The sequence below is a fragment of the Mustela putorius genome, unplaced genomic scaffold, assembly GCF_011764305.1.
Source record: "Mustela putorius furo isolate JIRA1106 unplaced genomic scaffold, ASM1176430v1.1 tig00000382_pilon_pilon_pilon, whole genome shotgun sequence".
NCBI lineage: Eukaryota > Metazoa > Chordata > Mammalia > Carnivora > Mustelidae > Mustela > Mustela putorius.
The window spans coordinates 445701-464133 of record NW_025421367.1 but is presented as its reverse complement, the minus strand read 5'-3'; the positions used below and the strand labels follow the sequence as shown (position 1 = coordinate 464133).

The 18433-nt window shown below is 33.8% G+C and overlaps 1 protein-coding gene across 2 annotated transcripts in view; it reads left to right on the top strand.

Annotated features, from left to right (window-relative positions):
* Positions 1-18433, top strand: part of CCSER1 (coiled-coil serine rich protein 1) — a 907623-nt gene that overhangs the window by 748366 nt on the left and 140824 nt on the right. Inside the window, exon 10 of one of the 2 annotated variants that reach the window (XM_004756068.3) lies at positions 220-2917. The exons of the other annotated variant lie outside the window; for it this stretch is intronic. Within the exon in view, the coding sequence (XP_004756125.1) occupies positions 220-279 (60 nt within the window). The 3' untranslated portion in view covers positions 280-2917. Of the gene's footprint in view, positions 1-219; positions 2918-18433 lie in introns of those variants that run through there. 2 annotated transcript variants of the gene reach the window in all.

The window sequence follows — 18433 nt, the reverse complement described above, 5'->3', positions numbered from 1 at the left end:
TACCTCATATAAAATGTATTTAATTGGAAACCTGTAAGCATTACTAATAAATATCAATAAGTTTTAATAGGAATTTTGACTTAGAAAATCACAAATTTAAAAGTTCTTGGTCTGTGTTTTTTAGGTGCTTTACATGTTTTAAATCTTCATATGAAATTTCATTTCATTTCATTGATTTGATGTCATTCATTTATTTACTTTTGTTTTCTTCTTTTCAAGGCCCTGTGGAATCCTACATGCACTGAAGGTTTATTTAAACCAGTACATATTTCAACTTAGGTGAAATTGTTTGACCATAAGCAATGTATCACCAATCTGTGACATATTTAATATTAAATAAAATCAGTTTTCCATCATTCCATATGTTAGCTATTTCTCAGAGTATGTAATACAGAAATGTTTCCATTCCAAATATTTCACACTTTTTGCATTTGTACACAATTGCACAAAAATGATAGATGAAGATTGAGCTCAAATATTCCCACCTTATTGTTACTCTATTTTGACAACAAAAAAGACTTATTTAAAAATTATCTCTATATGCAAACTATTTCTCAATGTAACATTCCACTTGGCAGTGCACATTTTTTGTTCCGCCTTGTCATCCATATCCTTTGTCTCTGTGGTAATAGTCTTCATTTAATTTCACCACATATTCTGTACACATGAGGTAAGTTTGAAGACAGTGCTAGTTTCTCCTACCTGAGGGGGACAGTTCCTTCTGAAGAACTAAATTATGTCTGTTTTTCTTGTATTGAGATCAAAAGATGAAAGCGGTATGTCTTCAAATGAAATATATAATGAAGAGTCTTCTTCCAACTACAGAAAGTCAAGAAAGTATATTTATATCTCTAAACATGTAAAGAAAGTGTATTGGCTACTGACTGGCCTCCTATGAAAGAAGTTTCTTGAGCTGAATCATAAAAGAACACTTGTCTCCTGGACTTGGCATCGCTGCGTGATTTCTGTATGTCCCCATTTGTTGCCTTTCTGTAATAGCTCCCTTTAATTATTAAATGGCTGGGTGGCAACCAGGCACTCTTGAATATTGTAGTGTATTACAAGTGTAAGTGACACAGCCCAGAAGTGGGTCGCTGTTGTGGGCAGGGTGCACGGCCAACAGAAGAGTCACGGAGCTAAGGTGAAGAAAGCAGGTTTTATGGAGTTCTCTATATTTTGCAAACAGGCAATGAAATAATTATAATTGTAGTAACATTCAGATTTATGTTATAAAATTTCTTAAATTATTCAAGTCATTATGTAATACAAAATGAATGATCAAATGCTGGGTTTAAACCATGGTGTTAAAATAAAATTATAAATCTATTTATTTATATGAAAACATTGTATGTGTCCTTGTTGACTTTGCCCTTCAACGCATCCTTTTATCGTGTGATACAAAACATTTTGTTTCTCTAACAGTTTTCTATAGTTTATTTTGTAATCCTGTTCTTATCTCTTTCTTTTTATGGTCTTATTTTATATTTGAAATCTTTAAATGTAGATAAGGTAAGACACTCCATCACCCACAATAAGGCACTAACCTGGTAAAGATTCTTATCAATGTGAATGGTCAATACCACTTTACAGAAGAAGAAGGAATTTAATTAACACTATTTTGACTAAGATGCAAAGAAAAAAAAAAACTTGTATTATGAATTGGACTAAGTCAATAAAGAAAGGCACTTTTTTCCTTAAAGCAATGTAACAGAAACTGTCAATACAGACAAAAAAAGCCCACTTACCTCATAATGGTACAATTTCATGATTGTTTTTTAACATCAGTGAGACAGTTCAGTGCTGCTTCCTTAGAAACCATTCTCTCTCACTCTTCTTTTTAAAGGAACCTGGGCAGAATATATACCAATGAACATGTTTCGGTTTAATAGTTTTCTTTCATGAGGAAATGTGTTCAGACTTTCTCACATGTTTATTAAATAATTTGACCATTTAACTATTAAAATGTATTTATTTGATTACATTGAAAGTGAATTAAAAAAAATAAAGGAGGTATTGTCATTGTTTTTAGAAGAGTGTGCAAGAACCATTGTAATTACTGTACTGTATTCCGGGGTGTTACAAAGCAAGGTTGATAGTTGATAGTAGGCATCAGAGTATATCTGACAGTTGCAAATAATGCAACTTCAGTGGTTATTGCTGAAAGGAAGCATTATATTTTACTATGATTCCTTTGTGTTTCTCTGAAATACTCTAACAGTCACTAACTCAAATAAGATAATATTTATTTTCCTAATAAGGATATTGGGATTTGAAGAGGTTAAGTGCCCTTTTTAGGTTCATCTTCTATAACAATATCAGCGTCCTACATTGTGGTCAGTGTTCCACATCAAAGTCAGGATTTTGTTTCATTTTTCTGATTTTAGAGTGTGATTGAACAATGGCAAGACTCAATACAAATGATAATCTGGAGTATACACATATATAGATAATTATATATTGTATATACATAACATGTTTTTAAACGTTGAATTTCTCGAAAATCTGCGTTATGGATTGGGGTAATTGTGATGATAAAGATTTACTATGTGACTACCTAATTCTCTAAGATGTATAACCTATGAGCCAAGAGAATAATTTTATAATACAATTCTTTATTCAAATACAGAGAAGGACTTGGAAGGGAAATTATGACCACTTTTGCTGGATATTTTAATGATTATTAACATACATTGTCTATGGTTTATATCATAAATATTTAATTTGTCATGTTCTGTAATATGCACATGTTAAATGTTCTTATTTATTCATATTGAAAAATATAGGCACTTACTCCCAGCTAGATTTTTGACATAGAGTTGTTTTTATTTTTTAATGAAAAGCCTAAAATAGGGCACCTGGGTGGCTCAGGTGGTTAAGTCTCTGCGTTTGGCTCAGGTCATGGTCCCTGAGTCCTGAGATCAAGTTCCTCCCTCATCAGGCTCTGTGCTATACAGGGAGCCTGCTTCTCCCTCTGCCTTTCTCTGTCTCTCACGAATAAATAAAATATTTTAAAAAAATTTTTTAAAAGCCTAAAATAAGTGTATGTTATTATACATAAAAGATTTTGTTATAACACACATAACTTCCTTGCTAAAGTTTTTGGAATGGTATAATTTTTTGAAATTTTCTAAATTTGATCAATTTGATATTTTAAATGGCTATTTATTTAGAAAACAAAATATACTGTCTTTTCCATATTTAATTTGCTGCTGCTGGTGGGAATGTCCAAATTTAACAGAAAGATGTTTGCAATGTTGCTGTATTTTGTGCCTGTTTGTCCTAATAGGAAATCCAAATATAGTTCTGTGCTGCCTTAACATATTTTTGTCTTGAAATATAGTTGATACACAATGTTACATTAGTTTCAGGTATACAGCTTTGTAATTTAACAACTCTGTATGTTATGCTGTGCTCACCACAACTATAGCTACTGTCCGTCCTGGTCCGTCAACATACAATGCTATTATAATACTATTGACTGCTTCCTTATTCCAGTAACATATTCATTCCAAAACTGAAAGACTGTATCTCCCCCTGCCCTTCACCCATTTTGTCCTTCCCCCACACCCCTCCCCACTGGTAACCATCAGTTCTCTGTATTTATGGGTCTGTTTCTGCTTTGTGTTTGTGTAGTCATTTGTTTTGTTTTTTTTAGATTCTACATATAAATGAAATTATTTGGTATTTTATTTTCTTTGTCTGACCTATTTCATTCACTATAATTTGTTCCAGGTCTGTCTGTGTTGTCACAAATAGCAAGATCCCATTCTTTTTTATGGCTGAATAATAATCCTCTGTGGGTGTTGTGGGGGGAAACATCTTCTTTCTTCATGCATCTATTGACAGATACCGGGTTGCTTCCATATCATGGATATGGTAAACAATGCAGCAGTAAACATAGGATTGCATATATCTTTTTTGAATTAATGTTTTTTTTTTCCTTTGGGTAAATACCCAGTAGTGGAATTACTGGGTCATAAGGTATTTCTCTTATTTTATTATTTTATTTTATTAATTTTATCTTATTTTTTAGCATCGATAACATACTGTTACAGTAGTTTCAGGTATAAACTTCTATTTTTAATATTTTGAGGGACCTCCATACTGTTTTCCACAGTGGCTACACCAAATTACATTCCCACCAACATGCATAAGGGTTCCTTTTCTTCCACATCCTCACCAACACTTGGTATTTCTTGTCTTTTTGATTCTAGCCATTCTGGCAGATAGGAGATAATATCTCAGTGTGCTTTTGATTTGCATTTCCATGATTAATGATATTGGACTTTTTTTTCCCCCTGTCTGTTGCCCATCTGTATGTAGTCCTCTGACTTTTTAAATTGGATTATTTGGAGTTTTTTGGTGTTGAGTTGTTTAAGTTCTTTACATAGTGTGGATATTAGCCTCTTATTGGATATATTATTTATGAAAATATTCTACCATTAAGTAGGTTACATTTTCATTTTGTTGATGGTTTCTTTTGCTGTGCAAAAACTATTTTATACAGTCCCAGTAGTTCATTTTTGCTTTTGTTTCTCTTACTTGAGGAAACAAATCCAGAAAAATATTTGAATGGCTGATGTCCAGGAAACAATTGCCTATATTTCTTCTTGGTATTTTATGTTTTCACATCTCATATTTAGGTCTTTAATTGATTTGAGTTTATTTTATTGATTTTAAGATTTTATTTTTAAATAATATCCACACCCAATGTCGGGCTGTAACTCACAACCCTGAGATCAAGTGTTGCATGCTCTACTGACCGAACTAGACACGCAACCCCATTTGGAGTTTATTTTTTGTATGTGATGTAAGAAAGTCCAGTTTCTTCGTACATGGAGCTGTCCATTTTTTTTAGCATCATTTATTGAGACACTGTCTTTTTCCTGTTGTATGTTCTTTCCTGCTTTCCAATTATTATTGACTATTTGGCCATCTAAGCATGGTTTTATTTCTGGGTTCTGTTCTCTTGATTAATGTGTCTGTTTTTGTGCCAGTGCCATACTGTTTTGATTATTACAGCTGTGTATATCTTGAAATCTGGAATTGTGATGTCTCCAGTTTTGTTCTTCTTTTTCAGGATCGCTTTGGTTATTCAAGGTCCTTTGTGGTTTCATACATATATTAGGATTATTCTATTTCTGTGAAAAATTCTGTTGGTATTTGATTATAGTGAACTGTAAGACTGGTTTGGTTAGTATAGATATCCTAACAATAGTAATCCTTCCAATCTGTGAGAATGGTATATCTTTTTATTTTGTTTTTATGTGATCTTCAGCTGCTTTCTTCAGTGTTTTATAATTTTCAGAGTATACATCTTTCACCTCCTTGGTTGGATTTATTCTAGATAATTTATTCTTTTTGGTGCAATTCTAAATGGAATTGTTTTCGTAATTTTCTTAATTTCTCTTTCTCTTACTTTTTTGTTAATATATAGAAATGCAGCTGATATCTGTGTATTTGTGTCCTTCAACTTTACTGATTTCATTTATTATTTCTAGTAGATTTTTTGTGTAGCCTTTAGAGTTTTGTATGTATAGTATCATGTCATCTACAATTAGTTCAACTTTTTCTTATCAACGTGGATGTCTTTTATTTATTTATTTTTCTTAGATTTTATTTATTTGGCAGAGATCACAGGCAGGCAGAGAGGCAGGCAGAGAGAGAGGAGGAAGCAGGCTCCCTGCTGAGCAGAGAGCCCCATGCCAGGCTTATTCCCAGGACCCTGAGATCATGACCTGAGCCAAAGGCAGAGGCTTAACCCACCAAGCCACAGGTGCCCCAAACATGGATCTCTTTTAGTTCTTTTGGTTGTCTAATTGCTGTGGCTAGGACTTCTAATACTATGTAAATAAAAGATGGGAAGAGTGGACATCCTTGTCTTGTTTCTGATTAGAGAGAAAAATTTCTCAGCTTCTCACCATTAAGTATGAGATTAGCTGTTTGTGTTTTACATATGGCTTTCATTATGTTGACATGTGTTCCCTCTAAATCCAATTTTTAATCATGACTAGATGTTGAATTTTGTCTAATGCTTTTTCTGCATCTACTGAGATGATCATATTATTTTTATCCTTCATTCTGGTGATGTGGTGAATCATGTTAATTGATTTATAAATATTAAATCATCCTTGGATTTCTGGAATAAATCCTATTTGATTATGGTAAATGAGTTGAATTCATATATTGTTGAATGTGATTTGCCAATATTTTGTGGATGATTTTTGCATCTGTGGTTTGGTGTGAGGATAATGCTGACTTCATAGAATGTATTTGGAAGCTTTCCTTCTTCCAGTTTTTAGAATAGTTTGAGTAGAAATTTTTACTGATTCTTCTTTAAGTGTTTGGTGTAGAATTTTCCTGTGGATCCATCTGGTCTTAGATTTCTATTTGCTGGTAGTTTTTTGATGACCACATCAGTTCCATTACTAATAATTGGTCTGTTCAGATTTTCTATTTCCTTCTGATTTAGTTTAGAAGATTGTGTTTTTCTAGTAATTTTTCCATTTGTGGTGTGTAACTTTTCCCTGTATTCTTTTAAAAACCTTTATATTTCTAATGGTGTCAGTTGTTACTTCCCTTTTATTTCTGATTTTATTTATTTGAACTCTTTTTCTTTTTCCCCCTTAATAGGTCTGGCTAAATGTTTGTTTTTGTTTTGTTTATCTATTCAAAGAATGAGCACTTAGTTTTATTGATCATTCATTCACTCATTCATTTCTATTTCATTCATTTCTGTTCTGATTTTTATTATTCCCTTCCTTCTACTATTCTTGGGCTTTTTCTTTTTCCTTCTTCTAGTTCCTTCAGATTACGTCACTTATATGAAAATTTTCTCATTCTTTGCGGTAGAACAGGAAGGAAATGGGCTCCAGCTAAGCTGGTGGAAATACAGAGTTTGAAGCATCTGTAGCCACTTAAAGGCATTCGGTGTCGGTGTCTGAAAAGATTAAGATGGTTTAAAACAAAACCCTTATAAGAATATCAAATATTTAGGGAACGAGCTTCAGAAATAACCAAATGTCTATGGCTTCAACCGTTGCCCTTCTGCTGAGGTAGGTGGATACTATAAATATCCCTCTTAGAACTGCTTTTGCTACATTTCAAAGATTTTGGAGCATTGTATTTTTATTTTCATTTGTTTCTCTGTATTCTTTTTATTTCTTCCTGGTTTCTTTGTTGACCTCTTGGTTGTTCAGTATTATGTTGTTTAGCTTCCACTTGTTTGGTTTTTTTCCAATTTTTTTTTCTTCTGATTAATTTCTTGTTTCATCTCATTGTGGCTGGAAAAGGTGGGTGATGTGACTTTAATCTTCTTAAATTTATTGAGACTTTTTATGTGGCCTAACGTGTAATCTATTATTTGGAGAATGTTCTATGTGCACTTGAAAAGAATGTGTATTCTGCTTTTGGGGATAGAATGATCTGTACATATCTGTTAAGTCCATCTGGTCTAATGTATCATTCAGAGACACTGTTTCCTTTTTGAGTTTCTGTCTGGATTATATATACATTGATATAAGTCAGATGTTAAAGCTCCATGTATAGTTGTCCCTTATGAAGATGATGTATGCCTTTTAGACTTTGACTAACTGCCAGAGTTGTGATTGACATGGGCTGGTGTCCCAAGGCACTCTGTGCTGGTTCCATGGCCAGAGCTGATGTGGGCATGAGATGGGACAGTCTCTAGGATCTCTGTGTAAAAAGTATCCTGAGAGGACAGCCAAAGCTGAGGTGAGCATGGACCAAAATGGTCCCTGGGTTCTCAGTTTAGTGGGAGCCTGGTAGGATAACTGAAGCAGAAGTATTTGCAAGATGGAGTGTCCAAGGATGCTGAGTGCAGGGGACACATTGGTGAGGCATTTGGAGCCAAAGTAGGTGTGAACCAAGAGGTCCTAGGGTACTCTATGCTGGGGGTGCCCTAGCAAGCTGTCTGGATCTGGATCTAAAGTGGTGTAGGCCTGGAGTGGTTCATAGTGCTCTGCAACTGTGTCACCTCCATGTGATGGCTGGAGAGTGCTGAATGTATCCCTGTGTCTGCCACACTGGGGCTGCCTTGGTGGGACAGCTGGAGCTGGTGTGGTCTCAGGGCCCAGGGCTCATGGAGGTGGGAGGCTAGCTAGAGTGCCCAGACCATACTCCTGTCCATACTGTCAAGGTGGAACATAAACCATGGTGCCTACCAGCTCTCCCAAACCAGAGAGAGTTCCAACAGTTCCCCCTCCATTTGGCATGGTTCTGGAGTTAGTTCTTCTCTCTATATTCTAGCTGGGTTTTGTTTATTTGTTTATTTGTTTGTTTGTTTGTTTGTTTTTCTGTGCCCCAGGGTATGTGGGGCTAGTGGGCTAGGGGCCTCAGTCTTGCTAAGTGGCAGCTGAGTATGGTGCCTGGACCCTGCTCCCATCTGCACTATCAAGGCATAGGAGGATGTAAGCCATAATGTTCCAGCAGCTCCCCCTCTATTTGCTGGAGTTCTCAGCCTGCATATTTTATATCCTAGTTGCTCTTTTAAACTATGGCCTTTTTTTCTGTGCCCCAGGACAGACAAATCTGTTCCAATCCCCTCAGTAGTACCCTCCCCACTGCATTTCAGAGGGCTGGGAGTGGGAGTTTCCTTACTTACCATGTCTTTGTTTCTCCTGCCATTCTGTGTGTGGTCATCTGTTGTGCACAAGCTGTTCAGTCAGCCCCCAATTCTTCTGGAGGAATTGCTCAATAAATAGGCCTAGATTTTGTGTATTTGTGGACAAAGTGAGTTCAGGGTCTCCTATGTTGCCATCTTATACTTCTTAACATCTTACGTATGATTTCTATTTCTAAAATAATAAATCTGTCTTGGTGCTTTTTTTTTTTTTGTTAATAGTAATCACCATTATGATACAGTGGTAACTTTTAAAAAAACTATAGCAAACTAACTCATATTTTCAAACATACAAAAATTCATTTGCTTTGGTTGAAACAATGGTAGATTGACACATATCCTCTATTGAGAAGAGCTGTTATTTTTTATAACCGTTCTTATAACAATAAGCATTAAGAACTGTTAGAATGTTGTAAGCCTTCCAAGTGATGTCTGTTAGATATCTGAATTTGTATAATAACTGTGTAACATTAATTGCATTGAATAAGAGTAGGATAGGCCATAAATAAGGGGAAAAGACCAAGATGTAAGCATCTTCCTTATTTTTTACCTCAAACCAAACATCCTGAGTATATTTATTGGCTACTCTCTTCTATTTTGTGAACACTTTTCTCTGCTTGTCTGTTTTCCTCTATGAATGCTATATGTTTTTTGCACATATCAGAAATAATGAACAGGAGGCTCAAATGATATTTTCCGGTGACTGTTTTTAGTGTCTGAAAGATAGTCACTGAATGTTTATTTTATAAACATCATGGTTCATTTATATACACATGCATATATGAAATGAGGAATCTCTAATTTTAAAGTTACCTTTTCCAAAAAGGAACTTGACAAGATGAAGGCAATTTGTAGGTTGCATAAACATTCCTGAGGGAGAAGTGCTTCTTGAGTCCAGGGAACATCAGTAATGAATGAATGCTGAGTGGATACTGATGGAAGCAATTGTTGCAACAATAGTAAAATCATTGTAAAATCTTTTCTCTAAGAATTTTTTTTTAAGTTTTCATTTTTTCTTTTCCTTTCTTTCTTTTTTTCTTTTTCTCTCTCCCTCTTTCTTTCAAGATTCGGGGGATGAAAGAAATCTTCTCCCCACCCCCCATAAAGAAAAACAGCCAATAACTTAAACTTTGATAAATAGTCTGGAAGTTTTGTGTACTAACCAGTTTGGGTATAGTGATCATTGAGAGTGAATAAATATTGTGTCAAGTTCTGCTCACATTTTTCATGGAACTTTATTCTTCATAGAGCTGGCAAGATTTCTGACCTGGAAAGAGATTTATTTCTACCCTTTCCACTAAAGTTAGCAGAGTAAACTTGAAAGAATAACTAACTTCACTTAGCAATAAATTTTCTACACAAATTTTAATTTTCTTTACCTCATGGTTTGTATATGTTTTAAGAAGTTACTGTGCCATTGTAGATCTAGGGTTCAATTTAAATTTGAGTACAGTTTTTATATAATTTTATGATTTATGTTGTTTGGGATCTCTATCATCTGATTACCATTTGTTTGTAGCTATATGAATTTTAAGAATAGGACCCTGAAAATTAATGATGAGTCTCTTGAAAACTACCCCATCCATTTCAGTAATGTAAATACAACACAAGTAAACACTGATATATATATAAACAAATATTAAATATTGTTTTTTGAATGCTTCATTACCAGAATGTAAGCTTTAGAAAACCCAAGAAACCTTTTTTATTAATTAGTTATAAAAAAAAGCATCCAGTAGAATGTCATGTAGATTTTATACATGAGAAAGTTTTTTATTGATTTTTAATGAAAAAGAATATTTGATATCTGATAAGTTACTACAAAGGATCAGATTCTCCAGTTAGACTCACACAAATCATAGATCTTACCTAATATCAGGCTTTACTGATAACTTCAAAGGTTTTGGCAATCAGGTGCAGATTAAAGAGGAACAGGCCTGGGATACTGAGGGCAGCTCTTCAAACTCTTTTATCCTGCACTGAACACCTACTCTCTGGTCCAGAATAGTATAGATCGGATATTCAAGTGAGGTTTTGTGGAGTTACTTACACAGCAGAAAGAATGTTTCATCCATGAAATATCTTCATTTTATATTCCAACAATGAACAATTTATATTCCAACAATTTTTCAAAGGGAGCCATGTTCATAAATCCAAAGATTTTTATCTTTATTTTTCAAATTGATCTTTAATCAGAGACAGCTATTAAAATTTCCATAGTTAAGGGTCCTTCTCCTAGCAAGCATTATTATTTTATTTTCTTAGAGATCTAGTTTTCATATCCGTAAGTTCAGACAGAGTTATGTCCCTTCTTCCCCTTCCCTGGAGAAAAGTCAGTTGCTTGAGTTCTTCCTTCTCACCTGTTTTCTATTTCCACCATGTACTGAGAAGGATACTCTATTGGAATGGACTGGTAAACCCAGTCTCCCAGATTTTTCATTTCTCATTAATTGTTTAAAAAAAAATGCTTTTTAAGAAAACGGTTTTCTGGCTGAGATTGCAGTTATTTTTTTTTCTTCTTCAGTGTTTGGAATGTTCCCAAATACAGTTTGAGGGAAGAGAGAGAAGATTGCTTTGCTTTTCTTGAAGGTTAACTGCTTCCTTTTATTTTTCACTTAAGGCAAGGTTAACTGCTTCCTTTTATTTTTCACTTAAGGCAAGTTTTCCATTTTTGAAAGTCAAGAATTTCATGATTAAAGAAAAAAAAAAGTAAAATCCCTTTAGAAAGATAACATTGTGTGTCAACTAGACTAAAAAAACAAAAACGAAAATAATTTTGAAAAAAGTTTTCTGGATATATGGTATAATACACTATATAAGAAAAGAGCCAGTTATTTAAATTCACATATCATATTTAAAATTATAAATATTTACTTGTTTTATTGTTTGGTTCCATTTGCTATTTATATAAAATTACTCATACTAGAGCAATGATTAGAATAGAGTACATTGTTTCCTTGTTTTCTTCTTCTAGTTACACTGTATATACTTTATTACATATCTTACTGAGTATAAAATACCTGGTCTTAAGATATTTTGGATGTTGGTTTATTTCTGTAAAATGTCTGTTCTTTTTATACTTCATTTCCCCCACTTAGTGTCATCAAAATTACAGTAGAAAAATTCCCATAAAAGAAAACACATATTACAAAAACTGAATCTAACATTTTCAGCTGTTTTCCTGCTGTCTCACAAACAGACTGTGTCATTACTACCCTCAAGTCTCAGTGCCTTTACTCACATAAGTCCCTTAACCAGTGGAGCTATTTCTTCTCTCTTGCCTGTTCTAATGATGAGGAACACAGGTTTCATATTCCCCATTCCACCCCAACATATTACCTGGCTTCTTTAAGTATAAGTGAACTCCATCTTCTTTAAAACACTTTGTAGTTCAATAATGGCTAACATTTTTGGCTCTCACTATATGTTAAGTGCTGTTCTAACAGCTTTACATATCTTAAATATTTTAATCCTCACAGCAGTCTCTGAGCTAGCTACTCTTGTACCCAAGCAAGAAGACTGAAATACAGGAAATTAAGTAACTTGCCCAAATCACACTACTAGAAAGCTGCTAGGCTGCATTTCAGCATGGATCCTCTGGACCCAGAGCCTGCGCTTTAAAGCACACTTCTCTGTAAACTTGTAGGTGATTCATGGAATACTTGAATTTATCTGTGGTTATTTCTACTCTTACCACCCCAACTGAGATATTAGCTCTTTGAAATTTAGAACTTGTCGTATAGGGTTGATCAATTCTCTTTAAAGACGGTGGAGGGGTGGGGAGTGGTTAGAAGTAATTTAATTCAACCTCTTTGCTTTACAGATTTATTGAAGTAATTTAACAGTAATGGATTCAAAAAGTTTACTTACTTGTCCAAAATCATGACAGAAAATTTATTGGGGCATAGACTGAAGTGCTATTTTGTTTGTACTGTTTTTGTTGTGTGCTTTGTGATACTTTGTTTTAACAGAGCAAAGGCAGGCCAGCCTACATTCAGAATTGAAATACAACTTCTCATGGACCTAAGACAGCATACTAAAGAGAGTTCTATTCATATTCTTTGTTCTGTAAGGCTGAACAAGTATCTAGACTTTTGAGAGCTGGACATCAGTAGGCTTTAACCCAGCAAATTTCAAGGTAGCAAAAGAGTTGGAAAACTGTATCAAGGATTGGAAAGCTGAAGGGCCCAAAGCTGCCTCCCAGCTGCAGTACTAGTCTTCAGAATCTTACCCACAATACTTTCTATTACTCATGCCAAGTGTACATGTGCTACTCTCACTGGGAATGTGCTGTGCACTCACACCAGGGTAAAATAAATATTTTCTAAATGATGAGCGTTAATAGTATTGGTATCACTGCTTTCATATTATTTTCACTCTTTATCAAAATTAAAAGAAATAGGAGAACTGTGTGGGTCAGTCGGTTAATCATCTGCCTTCTGTTTGGGTCATGATCCCAGGTTCCTAGGGTCCAGCTGGAGTTGGGCTCCTTGCTTAGCAGGGAGTCTGCTTTGCCCTCTGTTGCTCCCCCCACTCGTGTTCTCACTCTATCTGTCAAAAATAAATAATAAAATCTTTAAGAAATTAGAAGAAATAATATTATAAATCATATATTTTGTTTAATAGGGAGATAGCACATACTCATCATTCTGGGGTATGATGCTTCTAAAAAAACTACTAAAATTCTAATGAGGTAGATTTTGCATTGGATTTTTACAGTTATGAATTATCATAGTGTTACACTTACAAGCAAATGCAAAGTCCTATAGTTCCTCTAGGTGGCAAGGATAATGGCTAATATTTATTAGATGCTACTACATGCTAAGTACACTTTTTTTTTAAAGATTTTATTTATTTATTTGACAGACAGAAATCACAAGTAGGCAGAGAGACAGGCGGGGGGGGGGGGTTGGAGGAAGCAGGCACCCTTTACAGCAGGGAACCTGATGTGGGGCTCGATCCCAGGACTCTGGGATCATGACCTGAGCTGAAGGCAGAGGCTTTAACCCACTGAGCCACCCAGGCGCCCCACTAAGTAAACTTTTAAGTGTTATGTGTGTGTTGATTCATGTAATGTTAAATAAAAACAAGATAGATTCGATTATTCTCATTTTACGGAAGAGGAAATTAAGGCATAGCAAGTTGACATAAAATGCTCACATGGTGACAAAGCTGGGATATGAAAACAAGAGGTCTTGATGCCAGAATTTACACCCTTAATCACTATACTGTATGGTCCCCCAAATAGAAATAGACTGAATCCATGGTTATGCTGCAGAAACAAATTTTAGTAACTTTAACATCATCTATTGAAAGATGGATTGTCGTTTATGCTATACATATATTGCTGGCCAGTAGGCACCCACCTGCCCTCCCTGTAACACTCAGGTTGATGGAATATTCTTTATCTTTTTAGGTTATATTGCAGCCTTTGAGGGAAAGAAAGTGAGTCACAAATTGTACATTAGATCTTAAATTTCCATTGAGTGGCCCATAACATTTGTCACATTTTATTGGTAAAAAAAAATGAGTCATATGGTCCTCGGTAAGGGGACAGCGAGGGCCTACCAGCCATATGCCCAGAAGTGGGAAAACCATGAAAAATGGACAAACACCACCAATGCCAGTTATTGTATTTTTTCTGAATTAATATGCTTTTAATTAAAATTGAAAAGTTGCCATTTGGCAAATATGCTGGCATAAAAATCTTTTGATTCCATCAGTTTTTGAGAAAAAACTAATTAAAAATTTTATAAGCCTGGAAGTGAGTACCTTCTCTTTAAAATGTCATGTGTACATAATGCTATCTCAATTTTTAACATATAATATAAACATAGTATACCATTCTTCAGTTATGTTTCAGTCACTCTACTAGTTTTTCAAACATTTCTATTTTTATAAAAATATTTCTGCTCATAATCAAGTCTACTGAATTGCCCAGGATTTGCTGATGTTATCTCAGTCTTATTTCAGCTTACTTTAACTTTTTTAAGATAAATGATCATACCCTTATCTATAATAGAGTTTTTATTTAAGGTACTTGGCTGTATATTTCTAAGTATTATTATTGTAGTTGTCAGAAAAATTCATGGTGACAGTGTTATTCTAACATTTTTTAGCCATTTACCTCCTTATAACCTTATCATTAGGCACATTTTTCTTCTATAAATATCTCTAGAGATTTTAAGTGACAAGTATAACATTTTAAATTTGTGAACAAAATGACTTTCTTGTACCCAAACAATATGTTACGCTTGATCCAGAAATAGATAATTTGCACCAACCAAAACAAATAGATTTCATGAAGTTTTTCTCCCTTCTAATTTAATGTTAAAGTCTTCCTGTATTATCTCCTAAATCATGTATTATATTTTCAACCTTCATGATATAAAAATATGGTCACATTCAATTCCCACAGTACACAATTTACATTATTGTATTTAATGAAAAAATTGTCTACTAGAATTTTAATTTGTAAGCAAATCAAGCTTTACCTTTCTTTCTTTCTTTATTTTTTTTACTCGAGTATAAAGTGACATCCTTAGCATTAATTACTTCCGGTCCATTATTTGCTGATTCTATTATACTAATTGATTCAAACAATTTGCCTTATAAGTAAAACTGATAGGTCAACATTTATTACATCAGTATGATAGTTAACATTACCAAAGCTATCACTTACTTTTACTTTAGTCTAAATATAATTACAATATATATGTATATATATTAAATTGGGGTTCCCGTGTTTTTAGGCTGATATTTTAAAAATTTACTATCAGAATATAGAAAATAATTATGTAAGTTGGAAAAGTATTAATCAAAATGTTAGAAAAACATTTTTTGTTCTCAACATATTATTCTCATTTATACTTTTTAAATGTTTATACAGGATGAAAAAAATTATAAATACTGGAAGTACTTTCAGCCTCTGTTTTACTGTCACAATTTCAAATTTTATAATAGGATTTTAACTATACCAATTAAAAAATATATTAATTCTCATTATTCATCAGTAATTATTTTTCCAAGTTTTAAAACATAGATTTTTATATTCATAAGCAATTTTTATGCATTGGAAATGTCAAAAAAACAAAAAACCACCAAATCAATAAACAGTATTCAGCAAGAGTTTATTGTGCATATATGAACAGTTTGCACACCGAGAGCCTCAAAATTGAAAGACTGCTGTGTAGCTCAGTGGCACAAAGTTATAGGATGGCTTAGAAGTGAAAATGAAGTTGTTTACATTTTACAAGGATTGGTTATTACAATAACAGTTTTCCAGATGGCAGGGGATTGGTGGAGTATTTCATACAATTTTTAGGAAGGTGACTTTTATAATTTTTTTTTATAATTTTTTTCTTTTATAATTTTCCAAGGCATTTACAAGAAATAACCTAGGTTAAATTTCACTCATGTTTATGAAGTAAGATAGATTTAGTTCTGCTTGTGTGGCTTAAATGGTTTTGTTCACTCCAGGAATTCTCAAGTCTAGTTTCCATTTTATTTAATTTTAACTGAAAAAAAAAAAAAGTAGAGTTAGGTGAAATACTTAGAATATTGGATTGAGTATAAGTTTGATGAAAAACCATATAATACCACATACTAACCAATCACAAACGAGTAGGTACTGTCAGAATACATAGGTATAGTCACAGTGCCTTTTGGTGTTATAATAATTACCATAACAAAAGTGTCCAATGTGATATGTGATCATTTCAGATAATTTGAGATCTTCTATCAGCTTATTAATTTTTAGGATTATTTTACAGATTTTTGTAGAGGAAGAGAAGGAATGCTAACTTATGTAGTACCTCCAAGTACCAGGTACAGGCACACTTAGTGCTTTTCAATATGTTCTGTTTACTTTTCTATATTCTTTTATTTCTATATGCAAGAAACATATTTTATGTCTGTTTATTTGAGCAACTATCCTACATAGGAACCAGCTTAACCCTTTTAGTCCCATCAAGTATTTAAAAATGACTTCAAGTTTAATAAGAATAAAGCAATCATAAAATATGACTGAATGAGTAAAAAGTACACAAATCAGTAAATATTTAACTTGAAGGAATAGCATATTCCCAGAATGGCAAAATATGGTAACTACTAAACAATCAGAAAACACTGTGGTAAATAGAAAAAGGATATGGTCATGAGTATTGTCACAGGGGGTCAGAGGCAGCACTATCAGTACCCAAATTATACTTAATATCTTCCTTCAGTTATATGTTTAGTCCTCATGTGATATATTCAGAAAAACAAATCAGTACAGTGCAGTAAAGTAAATGCCATGCATTTCATACATTTGTTTATTTGGCAAAATACATAATGAGTTATGTTCTATGCTAGTTGCCTATGTAGGTGTTGGGCTTACGCAGTAAACGTAACAACTGTGATTTCCACTGTCTGGCATTTTCATCTCATTTAGTATCCCTAATAACTAAGTAGCAGGCTCTATCATTGTTCCTACTCTACAGACACAACCATGGATGTTTAGAGAAGATAAATAACTGACATGATTTCACAGTAAGTACTCAGTGTCCCCTATATTATTAGTCTGACAATAGAGATGAAGCCCATTATCATCACACCACACCTTTCCAACAGGTAGAATGTTAGAAGAGTAATTACCTAAAAAGTGCAAAAAGGCAGGGATGATGCTTTTGTTTCACTGAGAGACCATTTGCTAGTCCCCACTAACACTATATTTTAATAAAAAAAAAAAAATAAAGTGACAAAGGCAAAAGACATTGATAACATTTTGTTGTATTATGTTCTGGATTAAGGCCTCAAAGATTGATTTAGTTTGAATTTCCTTTATCATAGCACATCTACATTTCCGAGAAATCACACTTAGCTTTATATATATATATGTTTTTTTTTCCCTGACATTAACTTAACTTGATGGAGACTAAAATGTATTTTTATGATCAACTACATCTACTGGTAACAACCCTAATGAACAAAACTGAATTATGGAGCTGCATTCTAATATCATAACCTACTAATCAAATCTAGAAATTTAAAAAAGAAAGGATGTTAAGTTAACACAGATTTAGCCATCTGATTCAGAAAGGCAAGGTAGAAGTCATCTCTGTTCTTTGTACAAGCTTTTGTAAAAGTGTAGAGCAAGGGGCATATTTATAGCCCTTTAACAAGCATGCATGGTAATTAAAAACAGCGAGTTTCTGCCTGCATAGGCTGGTTCTTGGGTCGGGAGATAACCACTTTTAGCTGACTCCAGGGTACTCTTGAAAGCAGTATGATTGCGCTGTGGAGGCTCTATTTGTTTATCCTACACGTAATTGAAACAGAGCTGACATGCTACTCTGGTGACCTCTTCTGCCCTACTCTTTTAGGAAACCATATGTTACATTTCCAAGTTTCATAAATGTGGTTATCATTGTTCATCACAAACAAGTATGAGGTCTCTCATTATCATTGACTTTCACTCAGTAATCATTTATTGGCTATCTCCTCTGCACCCAGGATAAGCACTTCTGTAAGCAGAGTTAGAGGGAGTATAAAACCAGAAATTTCACTAAGGATGATAATAGATTAATGGGAGGAATTATACTCAGGGACTTACTTACTAGTAAGTCCCTGAGTAGGATTTCTTAGGAACACCGACATCATGAATCCTAATGGCTTACCACCTAACTTCAAAGGGTCAATGAACTAATGTGGTCTCAATAGTTCTAGAGTTGTTTACTTAGTAAAGTATAAAAGGAAATGACAGTGTGACCTTACGACTTAGCTTCTGGTCTAGCATTCTTGTCAAAGAAGAGG